We start from the raw sequence: 13,983 nt of genomic DNA, 5'->3' as shown, positions 1-13,983 counted from the left end.
ATTCGAATCCCCAATTAGTTGGAATATTTGACTTCGAGAATAAGAATAATTTGACGAAGACTTTCGCATTTTATGATTATGACTGATGGACTATTATGGACAAATCCGTATGGACATATTGAATAATCCAGGACAAAGGACAATTAACCCATGGAAATAAACTAAAATCAACACGTCGAACATCATGATTACGGAAGTTTAAATAAGCATAATTTATATATTTCATATTTAATTGCACTTTTAATTATCGCACTTTTATTTATTGTCATTGTATTTAATTGCATTTTTAATTATCTTACTCTTTAATTATCGCAATTTTATTTTATCGCACTTTTATTTATCGCAATTTCATTATCGTAATTTACTTTACGCTTTAAATTAAGTTATATTTATTTTTAATATTTTACATTAAGTTTTAACTGCGACTAAAGTTTTAAAATCGACAAACCGGTCATTAAACGGTAAAAACTCCTTTTTTATAATAATAATACTACTTATATATATTTTTGTATTTTTATAAATATAGTTTTTAAAAATATAGCGTTAAGCTTGTTTAAAGATCCTTGTGGAACGAACCGGACTTACTAAAAACTACACTACTGTACGATTAGGTACACTGCCTATAAGTGTTGTAGCAAGGTTTAGATATATCCATTCTATAAATAAATAAATATCTTGTGTAAAATTGTATTGTATTTAATAGTATTTCGTTGTAAAAATTAATACTATTTCATATACCCCTCGCATAACATCAAGTATTGTGTAAAAATCATTTCATATATATATATATATATATATATATATATATATATATATATATATATATATATATGTTGTGTAAAAAAATGTACAGGTCATCCTCATTCTCATATTTTCAATGGCAGAAACAACTGTGGAATGCCATTGTCAGGGAAGGTTGGTTCAAGTTTTACAAATTACAAACAAAAGGCCAGCCAGCCAGGCCACTATCACATGGAGCTCCTTAAACCCTAAAAACAGGCCTTTCACTTCTTATTTCCCTTCTCCCCCCTTCTAAAACCCTAAAAAACGAGCTCCCTTCAGTACGGAACACAAACAACCAATACTCAATGACTGAAGCTCCAAAGTTGAGTTTGCAGTACAAAGACACATATGAACCGATTGAAGAAGCAGCTACTGCTAGCTCTAACCTCCAACAAGGTTCCACCATGTGCATACACAGAGGATCGTCACACCAGCGCTGATTATCACTTCGATTTCTACTCTCATTTTGGTACATATTCGTAATTTTATATCTTATTAACTCGCTTTACTCTTATGTATTTCATAATTTACACCAAGTATTACTTGTTCCTGCTTTCAATTTGATGAATTACTGTCTTTTTGCTTATCAATGCCTATTAGCTAACGTCGTTAGTGATTGTTCTTGTGTTAATTGCGTGAAAACTTATTTAGCATACAATGTATCAGTTGTGTGCTGTTGGTAGGTTTTGAAATAGATCAATTTAGCATACAATGTTTCTACTACTTTTTGTCATACAAAGAAGACAAGATCAAATGTTCGTCGTACCACCGATGTACCTTTTTCTTTAATGTGGCAAAACTGCATAAGGAGTTGGTCGTCAGGGTTGGTTAATGTGTCAAAAATGAAAATGCTAATTCGGTAACATGTCTGGCTGGCTTGAAATACGTTTATAGTTTTCTTCTAATAATTTTACGTATTTGATAAATAGTTAGTTTGCTAAAGATGAGCACATATGTTATATAATTCCAATAATACTCTACTTATCTGAATTTAACAGTTTATGAGCTTTTATGCAGTTAAATACTCTATATAATACTTTTGGCTCATTTGCCTGTTACTTTTAAAGCTAACTGTTTGATTTCAGCTGCTTGAGCTGTTAGATATGAAACATATCCTGAAATAATTTAAGTCACAAGGATAGAACTGTCACACATACTTTGTTGTGTTACATGCAAAACTTTTAATTTTTTTTTGCTGTGGATGCCGAAAGTTAGTAGTGACAACATGGGTAAGTTAGGCTGAGATGTGTAATGTGTCAAAGCGGCTAACGCTTTTCATCCCTAAAAATTAATGTTAGTTTTTTTGTTTTGTTTATCAAGTACTTAATTTATATTACTTAGTTGCTAAATAAGATTAGAAATGTCTTACTATTCAATAGTAATATAACTTTTGTATAACAATGTCTTATGAAGTTATTTGTTTATAATACACTGTGAATTACTTTCAAATCCATTAGTTATTAATTATGTTATCCATTTGACTAGTTCAGACCAACAGAACCAGAATTAACTAATTCAAAACTGGATTTTATTAACCCACTTGGCACTGTTTCATTGTAAACCAGGGCCTAGGTCCAGGAGCACACATTGGAAACAAACGGTGCTATATCTTGAAGACTTGCTGACTATACGTCGAGGAGCATTTGTGACTGGAACCATGACTGTGACCCAGAACAAGACAAATCCCCGAGACGTTGACATCATTGTCTAGTACGCCCTAAATGGACGTCATTGCGATGTCTCAAGAACCAAGCAATACAAAATGCGGCGATACCCTTTAAGGGAGCTTCAAACACACTGGCAAAGATTTGTTCAATTATGTCGAGGTTTGCCTGATTGCTTTTTAAAGATAATCAGAGGGAATAATACAATGTCTTTTTTTTTTTTTTTTTTTTTTTTAATTTATTGTCACCTGATGGCTCTCATAAATCTGCTTCTTAAATTAAATTGCAATGCCTTTTTTGTTTATGAATAATACAATCATCCCCACAAAACCAGCATTCATAATGCACACAGATAAAGAAACCATTTACTTTTCAAGACTTAAAATTTTTGTTTTGGATAATAAAAGTAACACTTTTAAAAATGCTCATTCATTAGCTATTTCATTTCTTTCGTGGGGAGAGATCGAATTGAAAATTTTATGGAGAGAAAAAAATGGAAGTGAAGGAAGAATATAAGCCACAAAAGGATAGTATTTATAAGATGGCAGGTTTTGGAGAGAGAAACTAATACCCCCTAGCACAACAACAAGGACGAAAGTAGAGAGAAAAAAACTAAATAAAAAAAAAAAAGAAAGGGTTCCGTCGGACACAGAGGCCGCCAGCCATGGCAGTTTCCGGTCATTCCATTTCCGTTGATTTACCGACTGTTCATCTTAATGGAAAGGTATCTATTTATTTATTTTCTTGTTTTTTTTGGTGTGTCTCTGGACTTGTATGTTTATATTTGTTTCACATGCATGCGTTAATACATTTTTCATCACATTATTTTCTTGAATATGTATTTGAGAATAAGATATTTTCATAATTTATGAAAATAAAATGCTAAGAAAGATAAAGATGGTTACAGAATTTTGAAAGGGTATATAAAAGTTATTTGCTTCCTAATAGATCAAATTCAATTGCTCACATTCAAGAAATATTTACCAAATTTACATACCCATTTAGACCAGAGCTCTCGTCATTTTGTGGTATTGCGTATTGTATTCGAAATTTTATTCTGGATTGTATGTTTTATAACATACTTTCAATGAAAATATGATTGATTTACTTTGTGATCTGCTTGCAAAAATGAATCATTTTTGCACAAATTTCATTCCTATTTAGAAATTAAATAATGGGGGTGGTTAGACAAAGGTTTGAAACTGAGTATTGCGATTTCGTGGATTAATATCAGATCATCAAACAATCTATATTTCACATTTATTGAACTTTTATGTGCATTTACCATGAACTATTTGTGTTTTGGATATGAAATCTTACATGCAACTACTGCATTCATCGAACTCTAATGATTATGTGTTGTCTACGTGTTGTAAAATGTTAACGCAGGAACACATCATCCGGACTGGCTGCGGTTCTGTGTCTGTTACCGTGTATGGAGATCAAGAAAAGCCACCATTGATTACTTACCCCGATTTAGCTCAAAACCGTAAGCCACATGAATTTGAATCGCATATATTTTCATTATAAATTATGTTATCATACAATAATAATCTTTTGTTTGTGTGAATAATGGGCTGGCATGTCTTGTTTCTAAGGACTTTTCATCTCTCCGGAAGCAGCTTCCTTGCTACTCCCCAACTTCTGCATTTATCACATTAGCCCACCCGGCCATGAGGTGATCTGTTAATTTTTTTTTTTTTTTTTTTAAGATTATAGTTTAGTCGATGCATTATGCCTGTTCATGTCCGTTCATATATAGGTTATAGATGATAGATGATGCTTATAGTTTACGTTGTTTCAGATAGGAGCTGCATCAATTCCTATAGATGATCCAGTGCCTTCTGTTGAGGATCTTTGTGATCAAATTCTTGTGGTTCTTAATCATTTTAGGTAATCTCAATTTCAAATTTTCCGTGCCTTCTGTTTAGAAAAACAACGTATCAAATCGTCCATAGTGTATTCTGTTGCATAAAGGTTCCAAACCATATTATATAATTGAAATAGTACAATTTTCAAATTATTTATGCAATACACACTTCAGAAAAAGCTTGAGACAAAAAGTGATTCTAGGTTACCGTATTGACCCATTACCCAACTCGCGTGACCCACCTAATTTTGTATCTCTACTGCTTTACTAGGAGTTGCAAGTTAGAAACTTTCTGCTAACATTGTGTACGTATTTGTTGAGTGTTCAAAATTGTTGATGGATTATGTTTCTTTTATACAGTTAGCAAATATAATTGGATCTTTTAGTAAATAAATTAATTGGTAAGACACTATTATATATGGCATAAGGATGAAGTGGAAGGAAAATGCTTCACATTTTTATATATAATGTATAGATAGATTCAACCTTCTAGAAGAATGGATGTTAATTGGTACGACGGTCAAGATCCCGCAGAGTTAACTTATTTGATGGTGTGTATTTTAAATTTTTTAGGCTTGGCTCGGTGATGTGTATGGGAGTAATGGCGGGTGCTTACATCCTTACACTATTTGCAGTATGATTTCTCATTTACTTGTTAACGTGTAGTCCATATGATGGGATTATCTTCATCATGTTTGACCAAGTGTGTTTTTTTTTTCGGTGACAGATAAAGTATAGTGAAAGAGTTACCGGTTTGATACTTATTTCCCCTCTATGCAGAGAACCTTCTTGGAATGAATGGTTCTACAATAAGGTTAGTTATTATTATTATTATTATTATGTTTCATGTCTATTCTTGATTGCGTTCATTTATCATCGATATTGTTAACCAAAACTTTTGGTTTGTAGTTCATGTCGAAATTGCTCTATTACTATGGTATGTGTGACTTGTTGAAGGAGTTTTTAATTCACCGATACTTCAGTAAGGTATATTCCAGCTTCTGCATTTTAAAATTTCCCCCCCTCTAGTAAAAAAAATATTATTATGATCACAAGATTTTACCGATTTATTTAGGAAGTCTGCGGTAATCTAGAAGTACCTGAATCCAATATGGTTACAGCATGCAGGAAGGTTAGTTTCGAACATTACTTTTTTAACATATATGAAATTTTCTAACTTTTGAAAAATGTTGATAACTGTTGATTTATAATTGTTTGAGTACGAGATTAAAAACTAGTAACAATCTTAGCATACTGGGCACACTCATATATATTCATGCTATACACATCATATAAATAAATGAGACCGTAAGAATTGAAAATATTAAATGGCTAAAATGAGCAATATGTTAAGTTTGCTTATGAAAAGTACATGTTTGTTGTTTAAACGGAGTGCTTTGTTTTTGTCCGACAGTTATTGGACGAGAGAGATAACCTTAACGTGTGGCGGTATCTTCGTGCATTTAATAGGTAAAGAATATACACCACTGATATTCCTAAGTAGAGGTGCCAATTTTGACCTATTTACTTACAATTGGGCCCGATTTTGGTTGTGTCTTACTTCTAATGGATCAAACCATTGTAATAATAAAAATAATTGGCTTGAAAGTGAACACACATCAGATGGGTTGTACGAGCCGAAAGTCCCCCATGAAGCATTGTTAATGGGCTGCACCATTTTACATGAGTTTTTTTTAAAGGAGTCTTTGTCATTTAATGCCTAAGATCCTATATTTCTAAATGTGCATCGTTTTGAGCAGGAGACGCGATATCACTGAAGAATTAGAGAATCTAGAATGCAAAACGATTATCTTTGTTGGCGACAGCTCTCCATTTTTCGACGAAGCCCTCCACATGACTACTAAATTGGGTTCAAAATGTTATTCTTTAGTAGAGGTATGTTTACACACCCTAATTTTATTTTTATAGTATATTATAGACAAAACTTAATTTTATAGTATAATATTAATTTTAATTTTACTTATACTTTTACATAAATAAATTGGTACTGCAAGATTCATGCATGTGGATCAATGGTGACAGAAGAACAACCTCATGCAATGCTGATTCCGCTTGAGTGTTTTCTGATGAGATACGGATTTTTCCGACCATCCCGGTTTATAAATAGCCCGAGGAGCCCTCTCAGCCCGTACTGCATCAACCCTAAGCTTCTTTACCCTCAAAATATGGGTGTGAAGCTTAGACCCATAAAAACACGGGTATCTAGCTAGTTAACACTTTCTTTCTTTCGTCCAACATTAATTATAAAAACAAAAAAATACGTGCCTTTGGGGTATTCTTTTTCTCTTTGGAAAGGTGACAATACAACTACAGATACAGAGGAAATGAAATTTGTTATTTGAATGAATAGCGCGCAGTCTCATTATTTGTATGTAGTCTGTTCGAATATGAAACTCTGTATTATGTAAAGTTGAAATATAATCATGCCTTTTCACTCCAATTGTTACAAATAGTGCATTATATAATTTTTTTGCTTCCCAGTTATATGACCATTATGTGGCAAAAATGTGCAAAGCTGGGCGGGTTGGCTAAATGGGTTGACACAAATTCAGTATCATGAATATTTTGGTTTTGAATACATGTTGGACCTTCCCATATTGTTAACCAATTACAGTTGATTCTGGCAAAACTATATTATGTTATTGACAACTTAAAGTTGCATTAAGTTAAGAACATCTAAACTCGTTGGGTCACTTTTGACACGTTTGGAGCATTTGACAGGTTCCGTTTGTTCAAGTTCCTTTTAATCCACATCGGACATTCAAACCCATCTCTAAGTTAGTGTGTTGGACTGTTAGCAACTTAGCAATACCTTATCAGCTCAATAAGGTTTTCAAAGGAACATAATAATAAATGTCTAAACATGTAAAATCAATCTTTAGCTAAACGAAATATGCATGCGAACAAAAGTATCATCCATAAGTTTATACTGAATATTGTTGATAACGTTGTCGCCAGTTTGTAAGGCCTTGAAAAGAATACCAGTAATATTGTAGTGATAAAACGGTTGCGATTACTAGAATGTTAAACCCTGGTAACTGTTCTATGAAAACTGACGTCATCTGCTTGGAATACAAATTCGTTCACTAGAACTGCCATAAAACATGATTGAACATCAGAGGTGGTATAACGATGAGTTGGGTAGCGGGTCAAAATGAATACTCTTTATGTACCATATAATATGAGTTGGGCAATATGCTGAAATTTTAATTATAGCATACTTGAAAAAGTTTAATGTTGATGGCTTGTGATTGTTTTATTCTGTTTCATGATTCTCTTTTGTTCTTGCCCATTGTTTCGCGTTTGCTTTGTTTCTTTTTGTTCACGTCTAGTTGTTTATTTTTTATTTTTCTCGTTCTCTTGTTGGTTTTGGCTTGGATGGCTTGTTTGGCTCTTTAGTTAGAGTTTTAAAAACATGCTTAAAACGATTACGGTACATTGGTTAGTAGTATTAAAATCCTGTAAAGCACTGCGATGGCTATCGAGAAAATGAGTGTTATAAACAAGAATGCACAAGCGATTGTAGGGGTGAGCTGTGATTCTGAACAAAATGGTCGAGAATGTAGGTTGCTATATACTCCCGTAGTAAATAAAGGTGGAGAAAAAGGTTGGAAACCTTCATATAATAGCCCGTTTAGGCTAGGTACAACATATTAAAAATAGTTCTCGTTCAGATAAAGCCACACACAACTGACTAAAATTACTCCCCTTTCATGCGAAACATGAACTTGAAAAACCTTATTCATTAGAAATTTGTATATGCGATTATACAACAACAACAACAACAACAACAACAACAATAACAACATAACTCAATACCACATAAGTGGTGTATGAGGGAGGTGAGATGTAGACAATCTTTCCCCTATCCGAGAATATAGACAAGTCATTTCTCCACCCAGAGTGAAAACACTCTCAAAAGTAGAGAAAGTCATCCCTCTCTATTCGACGGATAGAGAGATTGTTTCCAAGTGGACCTCCGACCAATAAGTAGGAAATTTATTGAAAAAATATATGATAAAATTAAAAATAAAATTGAGACGCCATGAAAATGGTAAAATCAAATTTTGAAATTTAATTTAGGCTCTAAGAGTCAGTCAAGTCGCCAATAAATCGACGCTTGTTGTCGACTCAATAACTAGAGCCGATAATCACGCAAAGTTAAGAAATAGTCATATTACATAGTGACAGAGAATTAGTCTAATTGAACACTCATATTATGTGCATCTCATCATTCATGCCCATAACAAACAACATTTTGAAGCTCAAATTTTGTGTTTGTCACGTTTATCTTAGTTATGAGCAACCAAAATGTGATCCAGGGTGACGCCTTCATCTTTTTTCCATTTGTGGCCCAATAAAAACTGGGCCGATAATTAATTCTGATCGGTTTAATGGGCCAAGAAAACCCAAAAGCGGTGACGCCTTCATCTTTTCGGCTAAACTCCCTCTCCCCTACAGATACGTCTTCATCTCTGAAATCTATGATCCAACTGTTCCAGATTTAAGGTCCGCTTATCCTTTTCGTAATTGTTATTGTTCTATTCTTCAATTTACATGTGATTGTTCCATCAATGTGAAATTAGGGTTTCAAATTTCTATCCGAATATAAATCTTGTATATTTAATTTCTGTCAGATATATCTTCGAATAACACTTTCCTTACAGTGATATGTATGCTATCTTACAGTGTTAGTACACTATGATGTTTTTACACACAAAAAACAAAAAGCAAATGCAATTACATATTTACTTTTTTATTTTTATTTTATTAAAGTAGAAATGTTAGGCTATACCCATTATTTATTGTTTTTTTTGAACGAAATGCTCTCATTTGTCACCAACATTAGGTACCCGGTGTGCTTTGGATTGCTTTTTTGAACGAAAAGCAAACTCTTCACACACCATCGCCGCATTAGGTACCCGGTGTGCTTTGGATACACCTTTATTCACCACAACAGAATCCTTGAGAAAACCTTCCCCGAATTCGAACCTGCGCCAACTAGGACTCAGATCCAACCCAAAGCTTATACAATGCCTCGGTGGTAGGCTATACCCATTATTAGTTAATGAAATTATTGATTGTTGGTAAGATGTCTCTCTAGAATAAGTTCCGTAAAAATAAATGAAATCGCATCGAAACATATTATCTTTATTGATTGCTACTAAGTGAACGAACAAGATAACGATATGTAAGATTGTTGAGTGATCGGTTTATAACAAGGTGCGATGAATATTCAATTTTTAGGTACTAGATTATATAAAAACGGTATTGGGAATATGCAAATCGACGCAGCCTCTAGTGATGAAAGATATCAAATTAGGAAGTTGGACGTAACAGACAAAAACAAGGGATTCATGGAACTGTTACAACAACTTACAGTTTGTGATTCTGTATCAGATGAAGAATTTCAAAAACGATTTGAAGAGCTAAGGTCATGCGGTGATGATCATGTTATATGTGTGATTGAAGACTTAGTTTTGTCTAAGATAGTTGCAACTGGAAGTGTGTTTATCGAAAAGAAGTTTATAAGGAATTGTGGGAAAGTCGGACACGTTGAAGACGTTGTGGTTGACTCGAGTGCACGAGGGTTGCAATTAGGTAAGAAAGTTATTGGCTTTCTTGTTGATCATGCTCGTATGACTGGTTGTTATAAGGTGATTCTTGATTGTAGTGCGGATAATAAGGCTTTTTATGAGAAATGCGGATTTAAGGAGAAAGAAATTCAGATGGTTAAGTATTTCATTTGACAATATCAGTTATAATCTCGCGTTTAAATCACATGTTTAGTTATAGATACTAAACGTTGGGATCGTTTATTCCCCTTGTTTGTCAAAGCGAAGATCTGAATAAAGATCGAAGCAATTATATATTGTTGCAATCGAGCTTGTTGATTTGTCAATTAAATTTTTCTTTTTGATCTTCAAGTTCGAATTTAATGATTCATAGTTGATACTACTACAAGTTTAAGGGGATCTTCAAGTTCTAATTTTTCAGTTTATAACTGCTGTTAAAGTTGTTGGCATTTTAACAGTGTGAGATAGTTGTGACAGCATAAGTGAAAATTGCATGTTAACCAAAATTATAGAATTACTTCAGTGTTAGTACACCAAATAGTATCTCTATTGCAGGTTATAAACAAGTGCAAATAGGAAATCAAATGATTACTAAATTGAATAATATAATAATAGACATTACATCTAAAACAGCCCATTGGAAAATTCTATCCAAAATGTGGTTTGAAAAAAGTAGTAGAAGAATGCTCAAACCAGCACCCAGGTTTGTGCAAAACTGATGAATTTAGAATCAAGGATACCATCAATTATGAGTAAGAAATTCAATTTCTCGCTAATAATATAGGCATAATAAATATAAATATAACTTAAATAGCACAGTTGATATATTGTTTCAAAAACATGTGTATCGGCAGGGACATGTTAGCCATGTGTTGACTTTGTCAACCCATCCAGCGGTCCCCGGTAGCCCACTGGAGCATGGCGAAACACTATCACTCATTTCCCCACAGCATGCCAGACCCGATAAACGAACCTGCATTGTCATTGTTTCAATCTTCGCATGCGTGAGACCAAAGGATCATTTGGGCCCGGTAAGAATGGTTTTTGATCCAATTATTTGGAAAATCCTCACCTAGTGGGAATCGAACCCTCACCTCCCTTAAGGGAAGGGAGAGTGAGTCATTCGCCACTAGCCTATTGGCTAATTCCAGCACAGTTGATATATGATATTACTATTTTAAGAATAAGTAATGAACTAGTCACATGGAAGGAACCTCATAAAGAGGAAAATATCAAAGCAACTAAACTACTGTCCACATAATAATACGTAGTAATAGTTTAACTTATAAAAATTGAAGAATGAAAACTACTCCATCTAACATTATAGTCAACTTGTAAGATCTTTTGAATTTAAAAGGTTTGATTTTTCCTTCAAATCTAATCTTCTTTACTCGATTCGAATACACTTCCATGTTATTTCTTTTATTATTATTATTATTAAATTTTTTTTTTTAAATTTATACGTTAAAAAAATTAGTCATACATCACGAATTGTGTATTTAAATTAAATTAAATCATCATTAATCATTATCATGATCATTATACAGTAATATACAACACCTTAAAACATATCAACTACGAGTAGTAATGTAGATTTATTTGTAGCGACGTACAAATCAAAATCGAGATCTAAAGTACATACCAAATAGACCATGATCATGGTCAGACACATTTTGTCAATTACATACCTTTGGTAATAAGTTGACAAATATCTTTATCTATATCAATTATTTGAGCCCATAACCTCTAGTTTTATATTGTATAAAAAAAAATTGAACAGACCCATATGAGACACAAAACCCATGTTTTCGCCGGATTTAAATAAGTACGTACTATTTTCAGATCGTAACAATAAATATCAGTTGACCCAAAAGTCAAATGCATACGAATGGGAATAACGAAAGATACGAACTGACTACGAATTAAATACGCCCTGATCTTTAGGCCATGGTACATTGCAACTACCTTTCCTTACAGATTTAACTTGTTATGATTTAACTAATGGTGAAAATAACTTTGTTCCCTTCTGTTGGTGCCTATATATACCTCACTAATGCAAACATAAATTCAACATCAAATAAAAAAATATACTTGAACACAATAAGAAAATAAAATGGAGATCCCTTTGATAGATTTTAGCAAGTTAGATGGTGAAGATAGGAGCAAAACAATGCAACTTCTCCACTGTGCTTGTGAGAAATGGGGCTTCTTTCAGGTATATATATGATAATATGATATATGATATATGGTGATCACAATTCTTTCAGTATAATCTTTTTATGCGTGATTTTGCGTTACAGTATTATTTTTTTCTTATATGATATGTAGATCGAAAATCATGGGGTTGATAAGCAGCTAATGGAGAAAGTTAAGAAACTGGTGAATCAGCATTATGAAGACAACATGAAGAACAATTTCTATAACTCGGAGATTGTTAAAACTGTTGAAGATAATAACAAAAAAACTGATATCGACTGGGAAAGCACGTTTTTCATGTGGCATCGCCCTAATAATAAGATCAATGAGTATACTAACCTTTCTGAGGAGCTTCGGTAAGTAAATGAGTACCGTAATCAGGTGTAAGCATATTGTTTAATCAGTCATGTAACTACATATAATTAAGAGGTGGTAACATGGGCGGGTTAGAAAATAAAATATGCAGGTTTACTTGGGTTTGACATCCAAACCTTTTGATCCCAGTTCATCCAATATTTTTATAACTATTTAAGGAGTTAAGCATGCTTATGGTAGATTATATTACTTCAATATATAACAATTCTCTAAATAAAGTAGATCAGGAGGTGTACACATCACATATATCCACTTGACGAATTTCGACCCACCTGCTCCCGAGTAAACGGGTCGAAAGAGCTTCCTTTAATATAAATGAAAGAGAGGCATGTACACAGTTTCCTTGCAGGGCAGCCCTTAGAATTAAGAATGTATACCCTCTTCTGGATTTCTGGATCCAACCTGACCCGACCCAACCCGTTTGACCCATCTAAAAATTATGACCAGTGTGACTCATGACCTGTTCCGACCCAAAACCCGTTCGGGTCTCGTCGTCTCGACCTAACCTGACCCGTTTGCCAGATATAGTACTTTTGCATTTGTCTTGATACACCATAACACAATTTCATCAAAAAAGTACGGAGTAATTGAATTACTTTTATATGCAGCAAAACGGTTGATGAGTACATTGATCAATTAGTAAAGGTGGCCGAGAAGCTCGCCGAACTCATGTGCGAAAATCTTGGTCTAAACAAAGAATACATCAAGGAGGCTTTCTCAGGAGCGAAAGGTCCTTCGGTAGGGACAAAGGTAGCAAAATACCCAAAATGCCCTCACCCAGAACTTGTTAGAGGTCTTCGTGAACACACAGACGCAGGTGGTATCATTCTACTACTCCAAGACGACCAAGTCCCGGGTCTCCAGTTCTTCAAAGATGGTAAATGGGTCGATATCCCACCTTCTAAAAATAACACCATTTTCGTTAATACGGGTGATCAACTAGAAGTATTGAGTAACGGGAACTATAAGAGTGCTGTTCATCGCGTTTTGACTGATAAAGACGGAAGTAGATTGTCGATCGCTACTTTTTATAATCCTTTCGGAGATGCTGTTATTTCTCCAGCTCCTAAACTGTTGTACCCGAATGAATACACTTTTCAGGATTATCTCAAACTTTATTCGGGTACTAAGTTTGAAGATAAAGGACCGAGATTTGAGTCCATGAAGAAGAACAATATCGTTAACGGGCATTGAAAAATCGAAATCTGTTCACAAGATCTGATGGTCTCCACAATGCCCCTGTTTTTTGTTTTTGTTTTTGTTTCTATATAAAGTATGTAGAAGTACAGAAGTTGTCAACTGTTTTATTACATATTTTGGCGCAACTGTTGAAATTGAGTCTGTTTAAGTGTCATAGTGCAACTGACATTTCAAGGAAACATGTTGCTTGGATTTGCAATAATGATAATAATAAATAATGTTCAGACATCTCCCAGACTCCTCAAAATGATTTTCAATGGCTTCCCAGTATGGACGTTCAACTAACGAAAATGGGCGT

The 13,983-nt window shown here is 33.7% G+C and overlaps 3 protein-coding genes across 4 annotated transcripts; all 3 read left to right on the top strand.

The window, feature by feature from the left end:
• The first annotated feature begins 859 nt into the window (after positions 1 to 859).
• Positions 860 to 6,685, top strand: LOC139898428 (pollen-specific protein SF21-like). Of its 2 annotated transcripts, XM_071881160.1 has the most exons (13): positions 860 to 1,252; positions 2,349 to 2,609; positions 2,884 to 3,171; positions 3,837 to 3,936; positions 4,046 to 4,125; positions 4,252 to 4,340; positions 4,891 to 4,951; positions 5,045 to 5,131; positions 5,227 to 5,304; positions 5,393 to 5,449; positions 5,732 to 5,787; positions 6,078 to 6,213; positions 6,333 to 6,685. In XM_071881160.1, the coding sequence occupies exons 3-13, from the start codon at positions 3,112 to 3,114 to the stop codon at positions 6,546 to 6,548; spliced, it is 1,020 nt and encodes a 339-aa protein (XP_071737261.1). In that variant the 5' UTR covers positions 860 to 1,252; positions 2,349 to 2,609; positions 2,884 to 3,111; the 3' UTR covers positions 6,549 to 6,685. The 2 variants fall into 2 exon arrangements, with proteins under 2 accessions (XP_071737261.1, XP_071737260.1); XM_071881159.1 differs by having other exon boundaries at positions 2,349 to 3,171.
• Positions 6,686 to 8,740: 2,055 nt separating this feature from the next.
• On the top strand, positions 8,741 to 10,265 carry LOC139898427 (glucosamine 6-phosphate N-acetyltransferase-like). The gene is made up of 2 exons (XM_071881158.1): positions 8,741 to 8,847; positions 9,586 to 10,265. Exon 2 carries the CDS (start codon positions 9,618 to 9,620, stop codon positions 10,086 to 10,088), a length of 471 nt encoding a protein of 156 aa, XP_071737259.1. The 5' UTR covers positions 8,741 to 8,847; positions 9,586 to 9,617; the 3' UTR covers positions 10,089 to 10,265.
• A 1,576-nt stretch (positions 10,266 to 11,841) lies between these two features.
• On the top strand, positions 11,842 to 13,807 carry LOC139898426 (1-aminocyclopropane-1-carboxylate oxidase 1-like). Its single transcript, XM_071881156.1, has 3 exons — positions 11,842 to 12,129; positions 12,243 to 12,466; positions 13,094 to 13,807. Exons 1-3 carry the CDS (start codon positions 12,028 to 12,030, stop codon positions 13,677 to 13,679), a joined length of 912 nt encoding a protein of 303 aa, XP_071737257.1. The 5' UTR covers positions 11,842 to 12,027; the 3' UTR covers positions 13,680 to 13,807.
• The last annotated feature ends 176 nt before the right edge of the window (positions 13,808 to 13,983 follow it).

The sequence above is a fragment of the Rutidosis leptorrhynchoides genome, chromosome 3, assembly GCF_046630445.1.
Source record: "Rutidosis leptorrhynchoides isolate AG116_Rl617_1_P2 chromosome 3, CSIRO_AGI_Rlap_v1, whole genome shotgun sequence".
Taxonomy (NCBI): domain Eukaryota; kingdom Viridiplantae; phylum Streptophyta; class Magnoliopsida; order Asterales; family Asteraceae; genus Rutidosis; species Rutidosis leptorrhynchoides.
This window is presented reverse-complemented; position numbering and strand designations above follow the sequence as displayed.